The 14,203-nt window shown below is 55.8% G+C and overlaps 1 protein-coding gene across 2 annotated transcripts; it reads left to right on the top strand.

Annotated features, from left to right (window-relative positions):
* Positions 1–10,835: 10,835 nt before the first annotated feature.
* Positions 10,836–13,955, top strand: EGR3 (early growth response 3). 2 transcript variants are annotated; one of them, XM_036241386.1, is made up of 2 exons: positions 10,836–11,230; positions 12,502–13,955. In XM_036241386.1, the coding sequence occupies exons 1-2, from the start codon at positions 11,077–11,079 to the stop codon at positions 13,509–13,511; spliced, it is 1,164 nt and encodes a 387-aa protein (XP_036097279.1). In that variant the 5' UTR covers positions 10,836–11,076; the 3' UTR covers positions 13,512–13,955. The 2 variants fall into 2 exon arrangements, with proteins under 2 accessions (XP_036097279.1, XP_036097280.1); XM_036241387.1 differs by lacking the exon at positions 10,836–11,230 and adding an exon at positions 11,608–11,687 and having other exon boundaries at positions 12,502–13,942.
* Positions 13,956–14,203: the final 248 nt, after the last annotated feature.

The following is a 14,203-nucleotide window of genomic DNA, read 5'->3' on the forward strand; positions in this document are numbered from 1 at the left end:
CCCTCCCTCCCATCCTATCTAAAATATCAATGGAAAAGTAAAGATCATACATTAAATTGACTGGACTACAGCACAGACTACACAATCCTATTCAGGGCACAGGTGCTAGCTCCAAAATCCCCACCTGCACTGCCATCACTCTCTCCCCTTATACTGACTTATTCTCCTTATGCCACTCCTCACCACCTCATGTGTATTTACTTACTGCCCATCCCCACCCTGAACACTCATCAGACCTCCAGTATCCCCACAGCAAGAACATGGGCTCTCTTTCTCACAGCTGTGTTCCCAATGCCTGACACACAGCAGGTGCACAATAGATAATTGTCAACTGTTGAAAACAATAGGGAGGAGGGACAGTCATCAAGAACTTCTATTGCCTCATGGGGACTTAATTCAAAAATCCTGAGGCCTGCTACACACCAGACACTCATGGTAGGTGGGGGCATAGTGTGCCGAGAGGGGGTACAAGGGAATCAACACAAGATCAGAAGCACTTCCGGACCTTCTGGAAGGTTCAGGGTAGGAGAATGGCAGGCAGGCATTTATCAAAGCATTGCACAAATAAATATAAAAAGGTCAGTAGGATTAAGGTGACTTAGGAGTGGTGTTTGGTGTGTCACCTAGAATGGGAGTATCAGAAGAAAGGCTTTTCTGACTCAGTGGTAACTGAACTGCAGATGAATGCCCTCACCAAGCAGTCCAAGAGAAAACAGCCCTGGAGTGAGGGGCGCTGAGGCAGGATGGGGTCTCTGACCACTGGCACCCCTACACTGGACTGGAACTGGTGGCCCAGGAATGTGAACCCAGCTGCAGTTTAGAGGCGGCCTTCACCCTCGGTGCCTGGGTAATATTTACCGGCCTTTTATGACAGCAGGGTAATCACCCTAATGAAGAAGCCCCTCGGGGCTCCAGGCAGCCAGACTGCGATGAGGAAAGCCGCCAGTGACTCATGCTGACTGTGCCTGGATCCAGCTGCCACTGGGCACGAAGTGCACCTGGCCCCTTTCCCTGCTCCACGAACCCCTCCAGCGCCCCTCCGGGAGCACGGGCCGAGGCCTGCAAAACGCTGCTCCGTGTGGGCCAGGATGGCAAACCCCACTTGCCCACTGCCGCCCTCGGCCCGGTGGGTGCTGAGACTTCTTGCTCCGCCCCTGCACATACCCGCCCCCCTCGTGGCCTCAGTGCCCTCGCTGCGGGGTTGGGGGGTGGGCCAGCTCCGGTATGCTCAGCACCCCACGGTCCCAGCCTCCACTGAGCTTCGCATCCACCCTCCTACTCCCCTTTCTCCGCCAGTGCCTCAGTTACCCTAGACTGAGTAGCAGTAGCTCAAGATTCTCCACACCACCCCCCACCCTGCCCCCGGGTGGCGGGAGTATTAATTACAGTTTATTCCCTGCTTTGAAGATGAAAAATGCCAAGGATCATTACCACTCAATTAACGGAGCTATTACCACTTGAGTTTACATCTGATTAATCCTGCTCCACCCCCACCCTGGAATCCATGTTGGCTTGGACTCCTCAGACTCCATTCTTCTCCTGGATTTCACACCCTGAGTTATCCCCCTTGCTGTTGCTGCTCATAGCATCAGGAATGGGGTCTGGTACAGTGTCTGGCACAGTCATCCTTCAACAGATATTTATGGAGCAGCCCCATAAGCCCAGTCCTAGCTGAGGATACCACAGGAAAGAGTACAGACCCAGGTACCTGGCTTCCTGGAACTGACATTCTAGTAAGTGCCCAGATGTCATATGGGATCTAGCACATCCAAGCCCAATGCTGCCGGCCTTCTTCCCCTCTAAGCTCTCACTTGCCCACACAACAAACCACAGTTAGCCTAGGCCAGGCACTGAGGCGTCCTGGAAGGACAATGCTAAATGGATTCTAGTTTTAGAGATGAAAAAAAAATAAAGTTAACACGAAAATGAGGGGGGGAAAATCACAACTCCTAGAAAAGAATATCCCCTTCCCTCTCCCTCCTCCGCTCCCCTTCTCACACCTCATCTCTGCTCCACTCATCACTTATAGGTCTTAGTCCTGCTGAAAAGACTTCATTATGCCTCCCTCCCCCCAGGTAGGACTTCCCCTCTCCCTGAACAAATCCTTCCTGCCAGCCAGCAGTGGTCCTTGCTCCTCTGAGCTCCCTGCCTGTACCATCTTGGAGACACTATCTTGTGTATGATCGCTTCCACCACAGTCTCATTCCTCACTTTCCTGTAAACTGGGAAGGGCCAAGTGGATCCAGCTACTCCTCAAATAGACCATATTTCAGAATTACCAATTACCCTCACAGGCAGCAGGACCCCAGTCTCAAATCTGTTCCCTCCACAGAGTGCATAGGAAATGTTCCCTACATGTTTGTCTCATTGAAAGACAGAGCTAAGTTCCAGACCTAGGAGCACCACACAGAGAGAGAGAGAGAGGGAGAGAGAGAGAACACACACACACAAAATGGAATTTGGGCAGACAATGGACCCCAAGCCTGTGTGGGGTGAAGGGGCAGTGGGTGCTGGGGTGAATGAAAAGAAAGGACCTGGTGGGAAGAGCCAAGTAGATCCAGCTGCTCCTCAAATAGACCATATTTTAGAATTACCAACATGGACACTTGAATTGGGTTAACAAACTCTGATGGAGCAGTTGCTGGGGACAGGTACAAGGGATCGTGTTAGGGAGACAAAAAGAATAAGACTCAGTCCCTGCCTTTGGGGAGCTTGATGACATCTTTTGTCTTCCAGTGACTTTTTGGGTGATCTTGAGCCAAAAATTCTGCAGTATGGGGGTGGGGGTAGATCATGCCCCTTCCCCTTGTCCACCTGCCCTGAGCCCTGGCAGGGAAGCTCATGCTGATGAGTAGACTTCACTGCATTGATCCCCAGCCCTCAGGGTGATGGGATGGGGCCAGGAGCAGCACCAGCCTTTACCAAAATGGCTGTAAAAAGCGGTTCGTTTTCATGCCCTAGATGGTTTGGCTTAGAGGTTAGAGCATCGCCCTGAGGACCGAAGGGTCTCAGGTTTGATTCCCAGTCAAGGGCACGTACCTGGGTTGCAGGTTCGATCCCCAGGCCCCTCCGGGGTCATGTGGGAGGCAACTAGTCAATGTGTCTCACATTGATGTTTCTCTCTCTCTCTCTCTCTCTCTCTCTCTCTCTCTCCTCTGCCTCCTCCTCCTCCCTCCTTCCACTCTGTCTAAATATCAATGGAAAAATATCAAAATATCCTCCAGTGAGGATTAGCAACAACAACAACAAAAAAAGTGGTTCATTTTCTGGGAGAGCTAAGGCATGACAAAGGTGAGGAAGCCCTGCCTAAGCTGTGGAGTGAAAGAGGTTGCTTAATACAACTGAGGATCTCAAATTCTAGGCCCAAAAGAGTCACTAACTGCTTTTCCCTGGACAGCATTTTGACTGCATAGAACTGCAAGGAATCCAAAAGGCTGCCTCTGATTCCTCCCCCTGAGGAATGAGGCAAAGGGCCTGCCTGTTTGAGGTTGGGGAGGGTCCTGAGGCTGGGGGATGATAAGAGACAAAAATCTAAAGACCACAGCAGTCTCTGGTTTCCCAAAGGCTTTCCCTAGAGGACAAGGAGGAAAAGAACCTGCCAGCCTATTGGACCCAGCCCCTGTGCCATGGGTGAATCCTGCCCCAGCAAGAGGCTGGTTGTGGGGAGAGCAATGGGAAGACCCTTCTCTGATAGACTTTCTCTCATCTCTCTCCCTCCTTTTCTTATCTCACTCCTTCTTTGCCCCCCCTGACTGCCTCCCTCCCTCCCCCACCCCCCTACATTCACACCTTTTCTGGTTCATTTCAGATGACAAAGTTCCTCTTTCCTAAAAGCCCCATCCCCCAAGAGTCCTTTCTGCAGAGACACCATCCTTTCCCAGCTGAGTAGCGGGGGGTGTCCCACAGTGGCCCCCAGGGGCATGACAGGCCATCTGAGCACATGACTCCACTTACCCTGTATGAACCCCTGAAAAGTTACCATTACAAGCTCTCATCTCCTGACTTATCCCCCCTCCTCTCTGAGGATCCCAGCCTAATCCTTTCAAGACCCCAAATTTATTAGGAACACTAAGCCTCATCTCCTTCCAACCCTCTCTGCAACAGAATCCAAAACACACCCATTAACAGAGCTGGGAACAATTTACAGGTAGGTTACCCAGTCCAGCCTCTACCAGAATCCCATGAACAAGAGCACAAGGCCCAAAGCCACACAGATAATTGATGGCATAACCCAAAACTCCTGATTCCCAGATCAGGGCTTGTACTTGAGTCAATTTTTCCAAATCTCACTTTCTATCTGAAGACCTCTCTTCCCTCCCTGCCCCAGCCTAGCCTGGCCCTGAACTCTCATCCTCTAGACAATCCTCACCCCTCACCCCTTGCAGTTACTAGTTGCCTTGGACTTGTGTCTGAGGAGGAGTCTCCAGGACCAGCAAATGTACTTTGTAACAAGATTTCCTCCCTTTAGTCACCAAACTCTCCCAAAAGTGCTTAAAGTGTGATCAAAAAGATCTTAATTCAACATGATTATAATAAATTAGTTTGAATTTAAACACAGACAGGTGTTTTGTTTTTTTTAAAAGATTTTTATTTTGCCCTGGCCAGTTTGGCTCAGCGGTTAGAGCGTCGGCCTGCGGTCCGGAGAGACCCGGGTTCGGTTCCCGCTAAGGGCACGTACTTCGGTTGCAGTTTGTCCCCGGCCCTGGTTGGTCGTGCGGGTGGCAGCCACTCGATGTGTCCCTTCACGTCGATGTTTCTTCCTCTCTCTCTCCCTCCCACTCTATCTGTACAAAAAAAAAAAAAGATTTTTATTTTATTTTTTTAAATCCTCACCTGAGGATATTTTTACATTTATCTTCAGACAGAGTGGGAGGAAGAGAGAGAGAGAGAGAGAGAGAGAGAGAGAGAGAGAGATCGATGTGAGAGAAACACATAGATTGGTTGCTACCCCCACGACTGCAACCAGGGCAGGGACTAACCGCAACTGAGGACCGTGCCCTTGACCAGAATCAAACCTGAGACTCTTTGGTTCACAGGCCAATGCTCTAACTGCTGAGCCACACAGGCCAGGACACGAACAGGTGTTTAAAATGGATGTATATGATTGACCGACCGCTGAGAAAACCTGTGGCAGTGGGACCAGCTCAGAGTGGCAGGGCTGCCATTTCACCTACTGAGAGCCCTGGGAACACTGCTCACCGACCTCCCCGAGTGCTGTGACCCCTTACTGTCCCCTGGGTGGGGCTCCTCCCCACCCCATGCTGGTCTCAGGGGTGCAGGGAGCAACACTGCAGCTAGCCTTTCTTCTACTTGTTGCCTTCATTGGTTTTATACCTAGCCCTCCTCTCACCCACATCTGCCATCTCATTTCTTTCCCCTTAGAGCCATAATGGGGACAAAGAGCACAATTAAGAGCAGTAGCTTTGGCCCAGTCAGTGTGGCTCAGTGGATTGACGGTCATCTTATGGACTGAGAGGTCCTGGTTGATTCCTGGTCAGGGCACAGGCACAGGTATCGGGCTCAATCCCCAGTAGGGGGAGTGCAGGAGGCAGCTGATTTACATTTCTCACATCAATGTTTCTCTCTCTCTCTCTAGAAAAGCAATAAAAACATTTTTTAAAAAGAGCAGTAGCTTTGGAGTCACAAGGCCCTGAGTTCAGATGTCAGCTCAGCCACTTCCTGGCCAGGTATCTTCCAACTAACTACTCAGACTCTTTCCAATGCCTTACATCCTTTGTTTAAAAAAAAAAAAAAATGTTGAGAGGGAAGTCCTAAATTTCCTCACGGGATTGTTGTAAAGAACGAAGAAAACAAAGTATGTCTCCAGGGCCACAGTCACTCCATCTTCTGTGGGTACCAAAGCTCTGCAAGCCTGAAGCCTCCAGCAGTCCCCAGAAGAGTCTCAGCTCTGGCTCTGAGCCAGGAGCCCCACCCTCCAAATTCATCTGGGCTGTCAACAATATATCCCTTCTGCAAGCGTCTAGGCAAAACCAACCTAACCCCAGAGCTGGCTGTCATTACCAAAGAAATGGCAGTGACCTCTAGAGCACCAGAGAAGGCTGGCCAGGGAGAGTTCACCAGTGATCTACCTGTCTCCCATGTGGCACCCCAAAATGGAAAGCAACTGAAGACCCTTGAGAAAATTGTCATTCAGGAGTAATCTCACCAGGGTGGGCCCTTACATAGGTACCTGGTGTGATTTGAGAAACCCCAGGCACTCTGTGCCCAAATCTCCCACTCTTTGTCACTGGCCCTGATATCCCACAATTAGACCTCATTCTACCAACATTTATGAGCAACTACCATTTGCCAGGCATTGTGCTAAGCATTGGGCTTAATTCCTTTGGGTTATATACTACCCTCTCTAAGCATTTTCTTTTGAAATGCAAATACCCTGAGAAGGGTAATGCACTGAATCACTAATACCCCTGAATCAATTGGCAGTTTCTTTCTTTTAAAGCAGTAGAGAAAGCCTGGACATCCTTAGCAAAAAGAGGGGCTAAAGTTCAAAGGGCAGAGGTGACTGCAGAACTAAAAAGCAAGACAGAGCAACAACCTGGCCTTTGCCTGCAGTGGATGTCTAGGGTCACATCTCCTCCTTCCTTTATCCTTTCACCAAGACAAACACACCCACTGCCTCCACAAGCAGCCACAGTGCCCATAAGTGCAGCTGATAAGGCTAGCTGGATTCAAGAGAGCAGCCCAAGGCTGGATAGCCTTGGTCCTGCTGCAGAGGGGTCTGACCTGCCTTTCACCATCTCCAGGGTGAGGACGCCCTGAACCAGTGCCTGCTTGCTCCCCAACAAGTCTAGGGCTTGGAGTTCAGGTAATTAGGCCCTTGGTAATCTCACCTGAGCCTGCCAATAAAACAATCAACCCCAGCCCCTGCTCAGGACAGAGAGAAAAGAAGGAGAAAGGGGAGGAGAGAAACTTTTTTTCTATGCTGCATCCACGGCTTGGCAACCAAATGGGAAAATGCTATTAGTCTACAGGCAACCACTCCAAATATCCTACCCCCACTCCATACCCAGGATTGTCCCCTCCTGCCACAGAACCCTAGCCTTGGTCTGCCACCATCATCAGGGTGACAGGGGCACCTGTGTGGGCTGCAACCTGAACAGGAGCCAGGCAGCGAGAGCCTCTGCTTGCAGAGGCAGGCTTTCCCTAGCGTGGCTCCTTCCACCACCGAGGAGGGAAGGAAGGGCACCAAAATCTCCCATTTCACCCTGAAAGCCACAGCCTCCAAAATGTCTAGAAGGATGCTCCAGATGCTCTCTTTAGAGCAACTGAGTGACTTCTTTGTACCCTGCCTTATTTCACCAGCAGCTATTGAGGGTTCAGTCCTTGCCTGGGCTCCTACAGAGTGAAGACCACTCCTTAGTATCTCTACGCTGGTGCAATGCCCAGCAGGTACCTGGCACTCCAATAGAACTTTTCTTTTTCCCATAAATAATAAACATTAATACTTCTGGTATATGATCACACTGATATGGGATGGAATTCCATACCTGGTCCTTTTTACTCCCTATATCGATTAAACTCATTCCTAAGACACACAACAGAAAAGGGCTTTTCTGTCACATGGTAAGGTGAGGGAGAAAACAATTGAACAGCAAAAATTGCCATTTAGTGGTTGCTTGCTAGGGGTCTAGCATAAATACTCTATGAGGATTACCTAAGTTAATTCTTTCTAAGGTACTATTATTATCCCTATTTACAGACAAAGAAACTGAGGCTAAAAAAAAAATTTGTCCAAGATCACAGTGAAGGTTTAATGGTTACTTATTTAATTGAAGACTCTCTTTTGAACTGGTAGAAAGGGGTGCCCCCACCCCCAACAACAACAACAAAAAGTCCTATCAAATCTCACCAATATGTGAGCCGGCTGCGGAGCAAGCCAGCAAGCCCGATTTGCTCTTCTCCTTGGGTGTAGCAAGTCCAGCTAGCCTAAAAGTGTTTGGGGGACATCTCTGGAGAGGCTACACTCCTCCATCATCTTTGGGACCCTGAAAGCTCTCAAAGATCCCCAAAGTTCCCACTGACTCTGCCTTTCCTAACGCGGGTCTCTATCGAACAAAAGTGGGGATTCTGGCTCCTCACTCTCCTCTCCTGGGGATAGGTTTCAACAGGTTGGCGAGGTGCATCACCGTAGGGTCCACCGGAGTTGAGCTGAGCGGCCCGGAGGTCTCTTACTTTTTTCCTCGCCACCCTGAGGCTGAGCTGTGCCTCTCGCGGAGAAATATGGGCACTGCAGTCAATATTGGGGCCTGTGGTTCGCCCAAGGCCGCGGACCTCACGGAGCCTCGGGCCCGCAGGAGCCCGCGGAGAACTCCGCCACCTCCGGGTCACGCGCAACATGAGGCGCAGCAGAGGGACCAGGACTCGGACTGGAGCGGCCGAAGCTCAGTGGTCAACGCGGCTCCCCGCCTCGCCCCTTCTGCTATGTCTACCGCCAGAGGCTGGAAACGCTGGCTAATATTTCACGCCCCCCAGACCGCCTCCCTAGGTGACGCTACAGTCTGTGCGGTTCCTTTAAAGGCTGCAGGTTCCGTTTTTCTTTCCTTTTCCACTGGATGCCAAAATATGCAAATCCGGGGACCGGAATCTGCAGCCAAATCGAGAAGAAGGGGCGCGGCGGGCACGTCACCGGATCTGCTCCTTGTATGGCTCTTCCCGGCTTGGCCCGCCGCCCAGCGACCCTCCCTACAGACGCCGGAGCCCCTCCTGCGCTCAGCCCAGCTCACACTGCCTCCTACGTCCCCGGGCCCGCCGCCCTCCCCCCGCCCCCCCCCCCCGGGAGGGAGCCGGGGGCGGGAGGCGCTGCACGCCCTGATTCCGGCCGGAGCCGGGACCGCTGCAGAGCGCTCGCTCTCCGCGCCGCGCGGGTGGAGGAGAGCCCGGGGTCCCAGTGCCTCGCCGATATAGGTGTGGGAAGCCTGGCGGGAGTGGTGGCAGGGGCGGGGAAGAAGGGGCTCGTGGGCGGCGGGAATCCCTCCTTTCCTAAGAACCGGAGAAGATCCAGGAGAGACCGGGCCCTCCCACCCCCAGTTCTCCACCAAGTGAAATGGAAGGGAGGAGAGCGTGGTTGTCATCCACCCCCTACCTGATGTGCAACTCGGGAGTTCCTCCCACGCGTCCCCCGGCCCGCGTGGCCCTCCCACGGCGTGAGGCCCGGGGATCCTCTCTTCCTCCTTGTCAACACTCCTACTCCCCCTGAGAAATGCACGTCTCCCCCAACCGGACTCCCCAGCAAGGGACATGGGATTCACCGCATCCATGCGGCCACGGAGGAGGGAATCCTCCCACGCCAAGCTGGTGTGATTCGGGGTCGCTCCCCCACGCTCCCTTCCTTCTCCTTCCCTTCTCCCGGGCCTGGCCGCGCGCGCTCCGGGAGCAGGCCTCGGGGAACATATCAGCCGCCCCCGGGATCTGCTGCCGCTATGTGAGGTGACAGCACTCTGGGTTGGCAAACAGGCGGCCCTTGACTGCAGGGCGCCAGGGACAGCCTTGTAGAAGGCGGTGGTTAGTTAGGGTAGAGACTACGGGAGGCCACTGGAGGCCACCGTAGTGTCAGACTGTGAGTTCAGCAAGATCCTGCTGCAACTCAGTGTTGAACCCTTCCCAGGCAGCAATAGACGGCGGCTGTGCCTGGTAGGCCCTCCTGCCATTCCCCGGCCAAAGAGGGTGCTTAGGAACCGTTAGGGAATTGAGGGTTTGGTGCACGTGTTTCCTATCTGCTCCACTTCATTTTTACTTCTTCACCAACAAAACTGCACATCCTTGACGCCAAAAGTGCGGAGTTATCGCCTTCCGCTCAGCCTCTCTGCAGCTACGACTCTCCCCACAACAGCGCTCAGCTAGGAATCAGCGCAGGGTCAGGGGCACAGGGAGAGGCTGGGATGTGGGCGGCGAATCATAGAGAGGGGGGTACAAAAGTTCTCGGGATATGGGACCAGGCATCCCTGACACGCTGGAATCCTTCTCCAAGGGACGCGCTTCCTTTCTCCCAGTCTCAGGCAGGGTCCTGGACGCGAGAAGAGCGGCAGGAGCAGAGTCGGAGCGCATGCCTTCCGGGTTCCCCAGAAGTTCCCAGGCTGCAAAGGGACGTCGCCCGGGTTTTCAATTATCATTCTTCCTGCTACGGGTGTTGGAGGCCACTAGCAAACAACCCACAAACACACCCTCCCTCCCGCCCCCGCCCCCAGCTGTCCCAATGTGTTCTAGTGCAGACCCAAAATAAACATACAGAAGATTAAGACTTTTTCAAACCCGCGCTGCGTGCTTTACGTTCAGTTGCATCCCTCTTTCCTCTCTCCTCTGGAATTGTCCTTTCTTCTCTTCTATTTCTCTCGTTCTCTCCCTTTTTTTTAAGATCCGCGAGCGGTGCGGACGCCGCAAGCTGGCTGCGGCCCGCTTCCTGCTTTCTAATGTTCCATTGTGAGGAGCTTCCATTGTGACGTCGCGCCCCTTCGGCTGGGCTTTGTCTGTCCATATATGGGCAGCTACGTCACGGAGCTTTCCCGGGGCTCAGATAAATAGGCTGGTGGAGTTCCCAGGCTGGGAGCTTTTGGGCAGCAGTGAGCTTGCTAGGAAGCGGCGGGACTGGTGGTGGTGGTAGCAGCGGCAGCAGCAACGGCAGAGGCGGCGGCAGTGGCAGCGGTGGCGACGGTGGCAGTGGCGGATCGGGGGGCGGGGGGACCGCCGGCGCGCGTCCGTTTGTAAGATAAATACTGAGGCGGTGTCCGATTCCCTCCGCCCAGACCCACCCCCACCCCAGACCCCAGACCCCCCCCCCCCCGCACACGCCCCCTCCCCTCGACCTAGCCTGGTACGGCACGAGACAGGCAACCAAGATTACCTCTTTTTGCCCTCTCTCTCACCCACCCCCAAAAGAGAAGATCCCCTCCTCTGGCCCACCCCTTCCCCTCTTCCCTCCCCCCTCCCCCCGAACTTTCCCTCTCGCATGCTTTTCCCCTGCACCACGGATCGCCTCTCGGATGCCGCTTGCCTGGAAGCTGCGTTAGGAGAGAGTGGCGGCGGTGGCGGCGGTGGCGGCGGCGGCAGCTCGGGAGTGCTATGACCGGCAAACTCGCCGAGAAGCTGCCGGTGACCATGAGCAGTTTGCTAAACCAATTGCCTGACAATCTGTACCCCGAGGAGATCCCCAGCGCGCTCAACCTCTTCTCCGGCAGCAGCGATTCGGTGGCCCATTACAATCAGATGGCTACAGGTAAGGGCGGCGAGGAGGCGACGAGGCAGCGAGGATGGAAAGGGAGAGGAGGAGAAGGGAACGAGCTAGCGATGGATGGATGGATGGATGGATGGATGGATGGATGGTTGGATGGAGAGATGGGGGCGCGCTGGGAATTTTCCAGGGGGCGAGTTGCTTTTCCCACCCACTCCCCCCGCCCTCCCCGATAGGGAAGGCTCGGTTGGCGACGCCACGGTAGAGGCTTCTGTTCTCCCGTGTGGGGGCAGCCGCCGACTGGAGGGAGGGAGGTGCGAGCGGCCCTGGGGTTCTCCACTCAGGGGGCGCAATCGCCGGGCTACGCGCAAGGCGTGGTGCCGTCGTCCCCTTTCCCAGGAGTAGCTGAGCGTCCCTTTCACCCGCGCTCTCCCCCCTTACTCCCTCAGCCCCCCACCCGGGATGGAGCCGTGTGCGGCGTGGAGTCCCCGCGGTGGGAGAGGTACTGCGACGCTGCCTTTCCGGGGCGTTCAGCAACCCGTGGGGGGTGGGGACGGTGGGGAGAGGGAGGGAGTCCACCTGCGCGGGGGCTGCCCCGGGGGGCGATCCTCAGGCCGAGGAGCTTGGGAAGAGCTGCCACTCCCGCCTTGGAGACACCGGCCGGTTTTCCGCCGCTCTCCACCCTCGCTAGCTGGAGCTGGGCTTTCTCCCTCTAGCAAGAGCCTAAAGCTTCTTCAGGCCTGGAGGAGACTGGGCCCGGGGGAGGTGGCGGGCGAGCTCCTTTTGCCGGCAGCTGCCCTCTACGCGCCGAGGACAAAGCGTCGGAGCTCTCGGGGTCATCGACCCCGGTGCAGTGCGCAAGGAGGGCTTCGTCGGGGCAGGAAAGGTGCGGCGTCCCGGCGCAGACAGGGCTAGGGGAAGAGGCCGAGTTGTGTGCGCTAGAGAGCGAGAACCCGGCGCGCTCGGGGTCTGAAACTACCTGTAGCTGCAGCTACCTGCCCGCCCCACCTCGAAACAACAATGCTTCTCGAGCGCGCGCGCGCGCGCATGTGTGTGGTACGTGAGTGTGTGCGCGGCGTGTGCGGTGTGTGTGCAGCAGCCACTCCACACCCCGATCCGTAGTATTTTGCTGTATCCAGGTTGCGCCCGGGAGCGCGGCACCGCCCGCTTTGCGCCGGGCGCAGCCTTCCTCTTACCCCATGCGCTGCGCACTCCACCCGGCCGCACCCTCCACACCTGGGCGATGATTTGGGCGCCCCGGCCCTGGAGCCAGCTGGGCTTCACTCACCCCTCCCCTCTCTCCCTGCTCTCCGCAGAGAATGTGATGGACATCGGTCTGACCAACGAGAAGCCCAACCCGGAACTCTCTTATTCGGGCTCCTTCCAGCCAGCCCCCGGCAACAAGACCGTGACCTACTTGGGAAAGTTCGCCTTCGACTCCCCTTCTAACTGGTGCCAGGACAACATCATTAGCCTCATGAGCGCTGGCATCTTGGGGGTGCCCCCGGCCTCAGGGGCACTCAGCACTCAGACCTCTACGGCCAGCATGGTGCAGCCACCTCAGGGCGACGTGGAGGCCATGTATCCGGCGCTGCCCCCCTATTCTAACTGCAGTGATCTCTACTCGGAGCCTGTGTCTTTCCACGACCCCCAGGGTAACCCTGGGCTCGCCTATTCCCCCCAGGATTATCAATCGGCCAAGCCGGCCTTGGACAGCAATCTCTTCCCCATGATTCCTGACTACAACCTATACCACCACCCCAACGATATGGGTTCTATTCCGGAGCACAAGCCCTTCCAGGGCATGGACCCAATCCGAGTCAACCCGCCCCCTATAACTCCCCTGGAAACTATCAAGGCATTCAAAGACAAGCAGATCCACCCAAGCTTCAGCAGCCTGCCTCAGCCGCCGCTCACACTCAAGCCCATCCGGCCCCGCAAGTACCCCAACCGACCCAGCAAGACCCCGCTCCACGAGCGGCCCCACGCGTGCCCGGCGGAGGGCTGCGACCGCCGTTTCAGCCGCTCCGACGAGCTGACGCGGCACCTGCGCATCCACACGGGCCACAAGCCCTTCCAGTGCCGGATCTGCATGCGGAGCTTCAGCCGCAGCGACCACCTTACCACTCACATCCGCACGCATACGGGAGAGAAGCCCTTTGCCTGCGAGTTCTGCGGGCGCAAGTTTGCACGCAGCGACGAGCGCAAGCGCCATGCCAAGATCCACCTCAAGCAAAAGGAGAAGAAGACGGAGAAGGGGGGTGCGCCTTCTGCGTCCTCAGCCCCCCCTGTGTCTCTGGCCCCTGTGGTCACCACCTGTGCCTGAGGTTCGGGGCCCCCAGATGCCCACATTTCCCCTCCAGTGTCTCCCTGCTGCTAGCCTGAAAGCAGCAGGAAAGCTAGTCACCAAGGCGCAGGGGCCGCCCCTGCCCTCTCCATGGACGTAAGGTCCCTTGTCTCTCTTCGATGTCCCCCGTTTTCACCCTTTCACACCGGCCAACAGTCGGGGGCCAAGGCAGGAGGCGCCTTCTTCTCGCTGTTCCCCCACCCCCTTTAGTCAAGGCGTAGGGGGGAAAGGTGGCGCCTAGCCCGCTCTGTTCAGTTTGGATCGTCTTGATCCAGGGGCCGCTGGGCCAAGCCAAGGACCTGCGGGAGACTGACGGAGGGGCTCACCCGAGCCTCGCCTCACCCAAGCACCTCACTGGTCCCCCGCACGTCTCCCTCGGTTCCCCCTCGAAGATCTGAGAGGGGTGAGGGTAAGGAGCGCACCAAAGCGCAAAGCTTGCTGCCCGCCGCACGCACGCGCGCCTGCGTGCGGGGATGCGCGCGAGTGTGCGTGCTCGCGTGAGTGTATGTGCGTGTGTGTGCGCGCGCACGCGTGTGTGTCAGACTCTTGAGCTGCACTGGACTGTGTCCACCCCCAAACTCTTCCCCACGTCGGGTCCCCAGGCCGCTGGGGGACTGTCCCAGGCCGGGGGCCTGCACATGGCCAGATGAGACGTGTCTTCCATCTGCTGG

This window comes from Molossus molossus, unplaced genomic scaffold (genome assembly GCF_014108415.1).
Source record: "Molossus molossus isolate mMolMol1 unplaced genomic scaffold, mMolMol1.p scaffold_m16_p_4, whole genome shotgun sequence".
NCBI classification, from domain to species: domain Eukaryota; kingdom Metazoa; phylum Chordata; class Mammalia; order Chiroptera; family Molossidae; genus Molossus; species Molossus molossus.

Excerpts from the sequence above, each read along its gene's own strand:
- EGR3 (XM_036241386.1), top strand. The coding sequence starts at position 11,077 with ATGACCGGCAAACTCGCCGAGAAGCTGCCGGTGACCATGAGCAGTTTG. Across the intron at positions 11,231-12,501 it reads TTACAATCAGATGGCTACAG|AGAATGTGATGGACATCGGT; the intron begins GTAAGGGCGGCG and ends TGCTCTCCGCAG.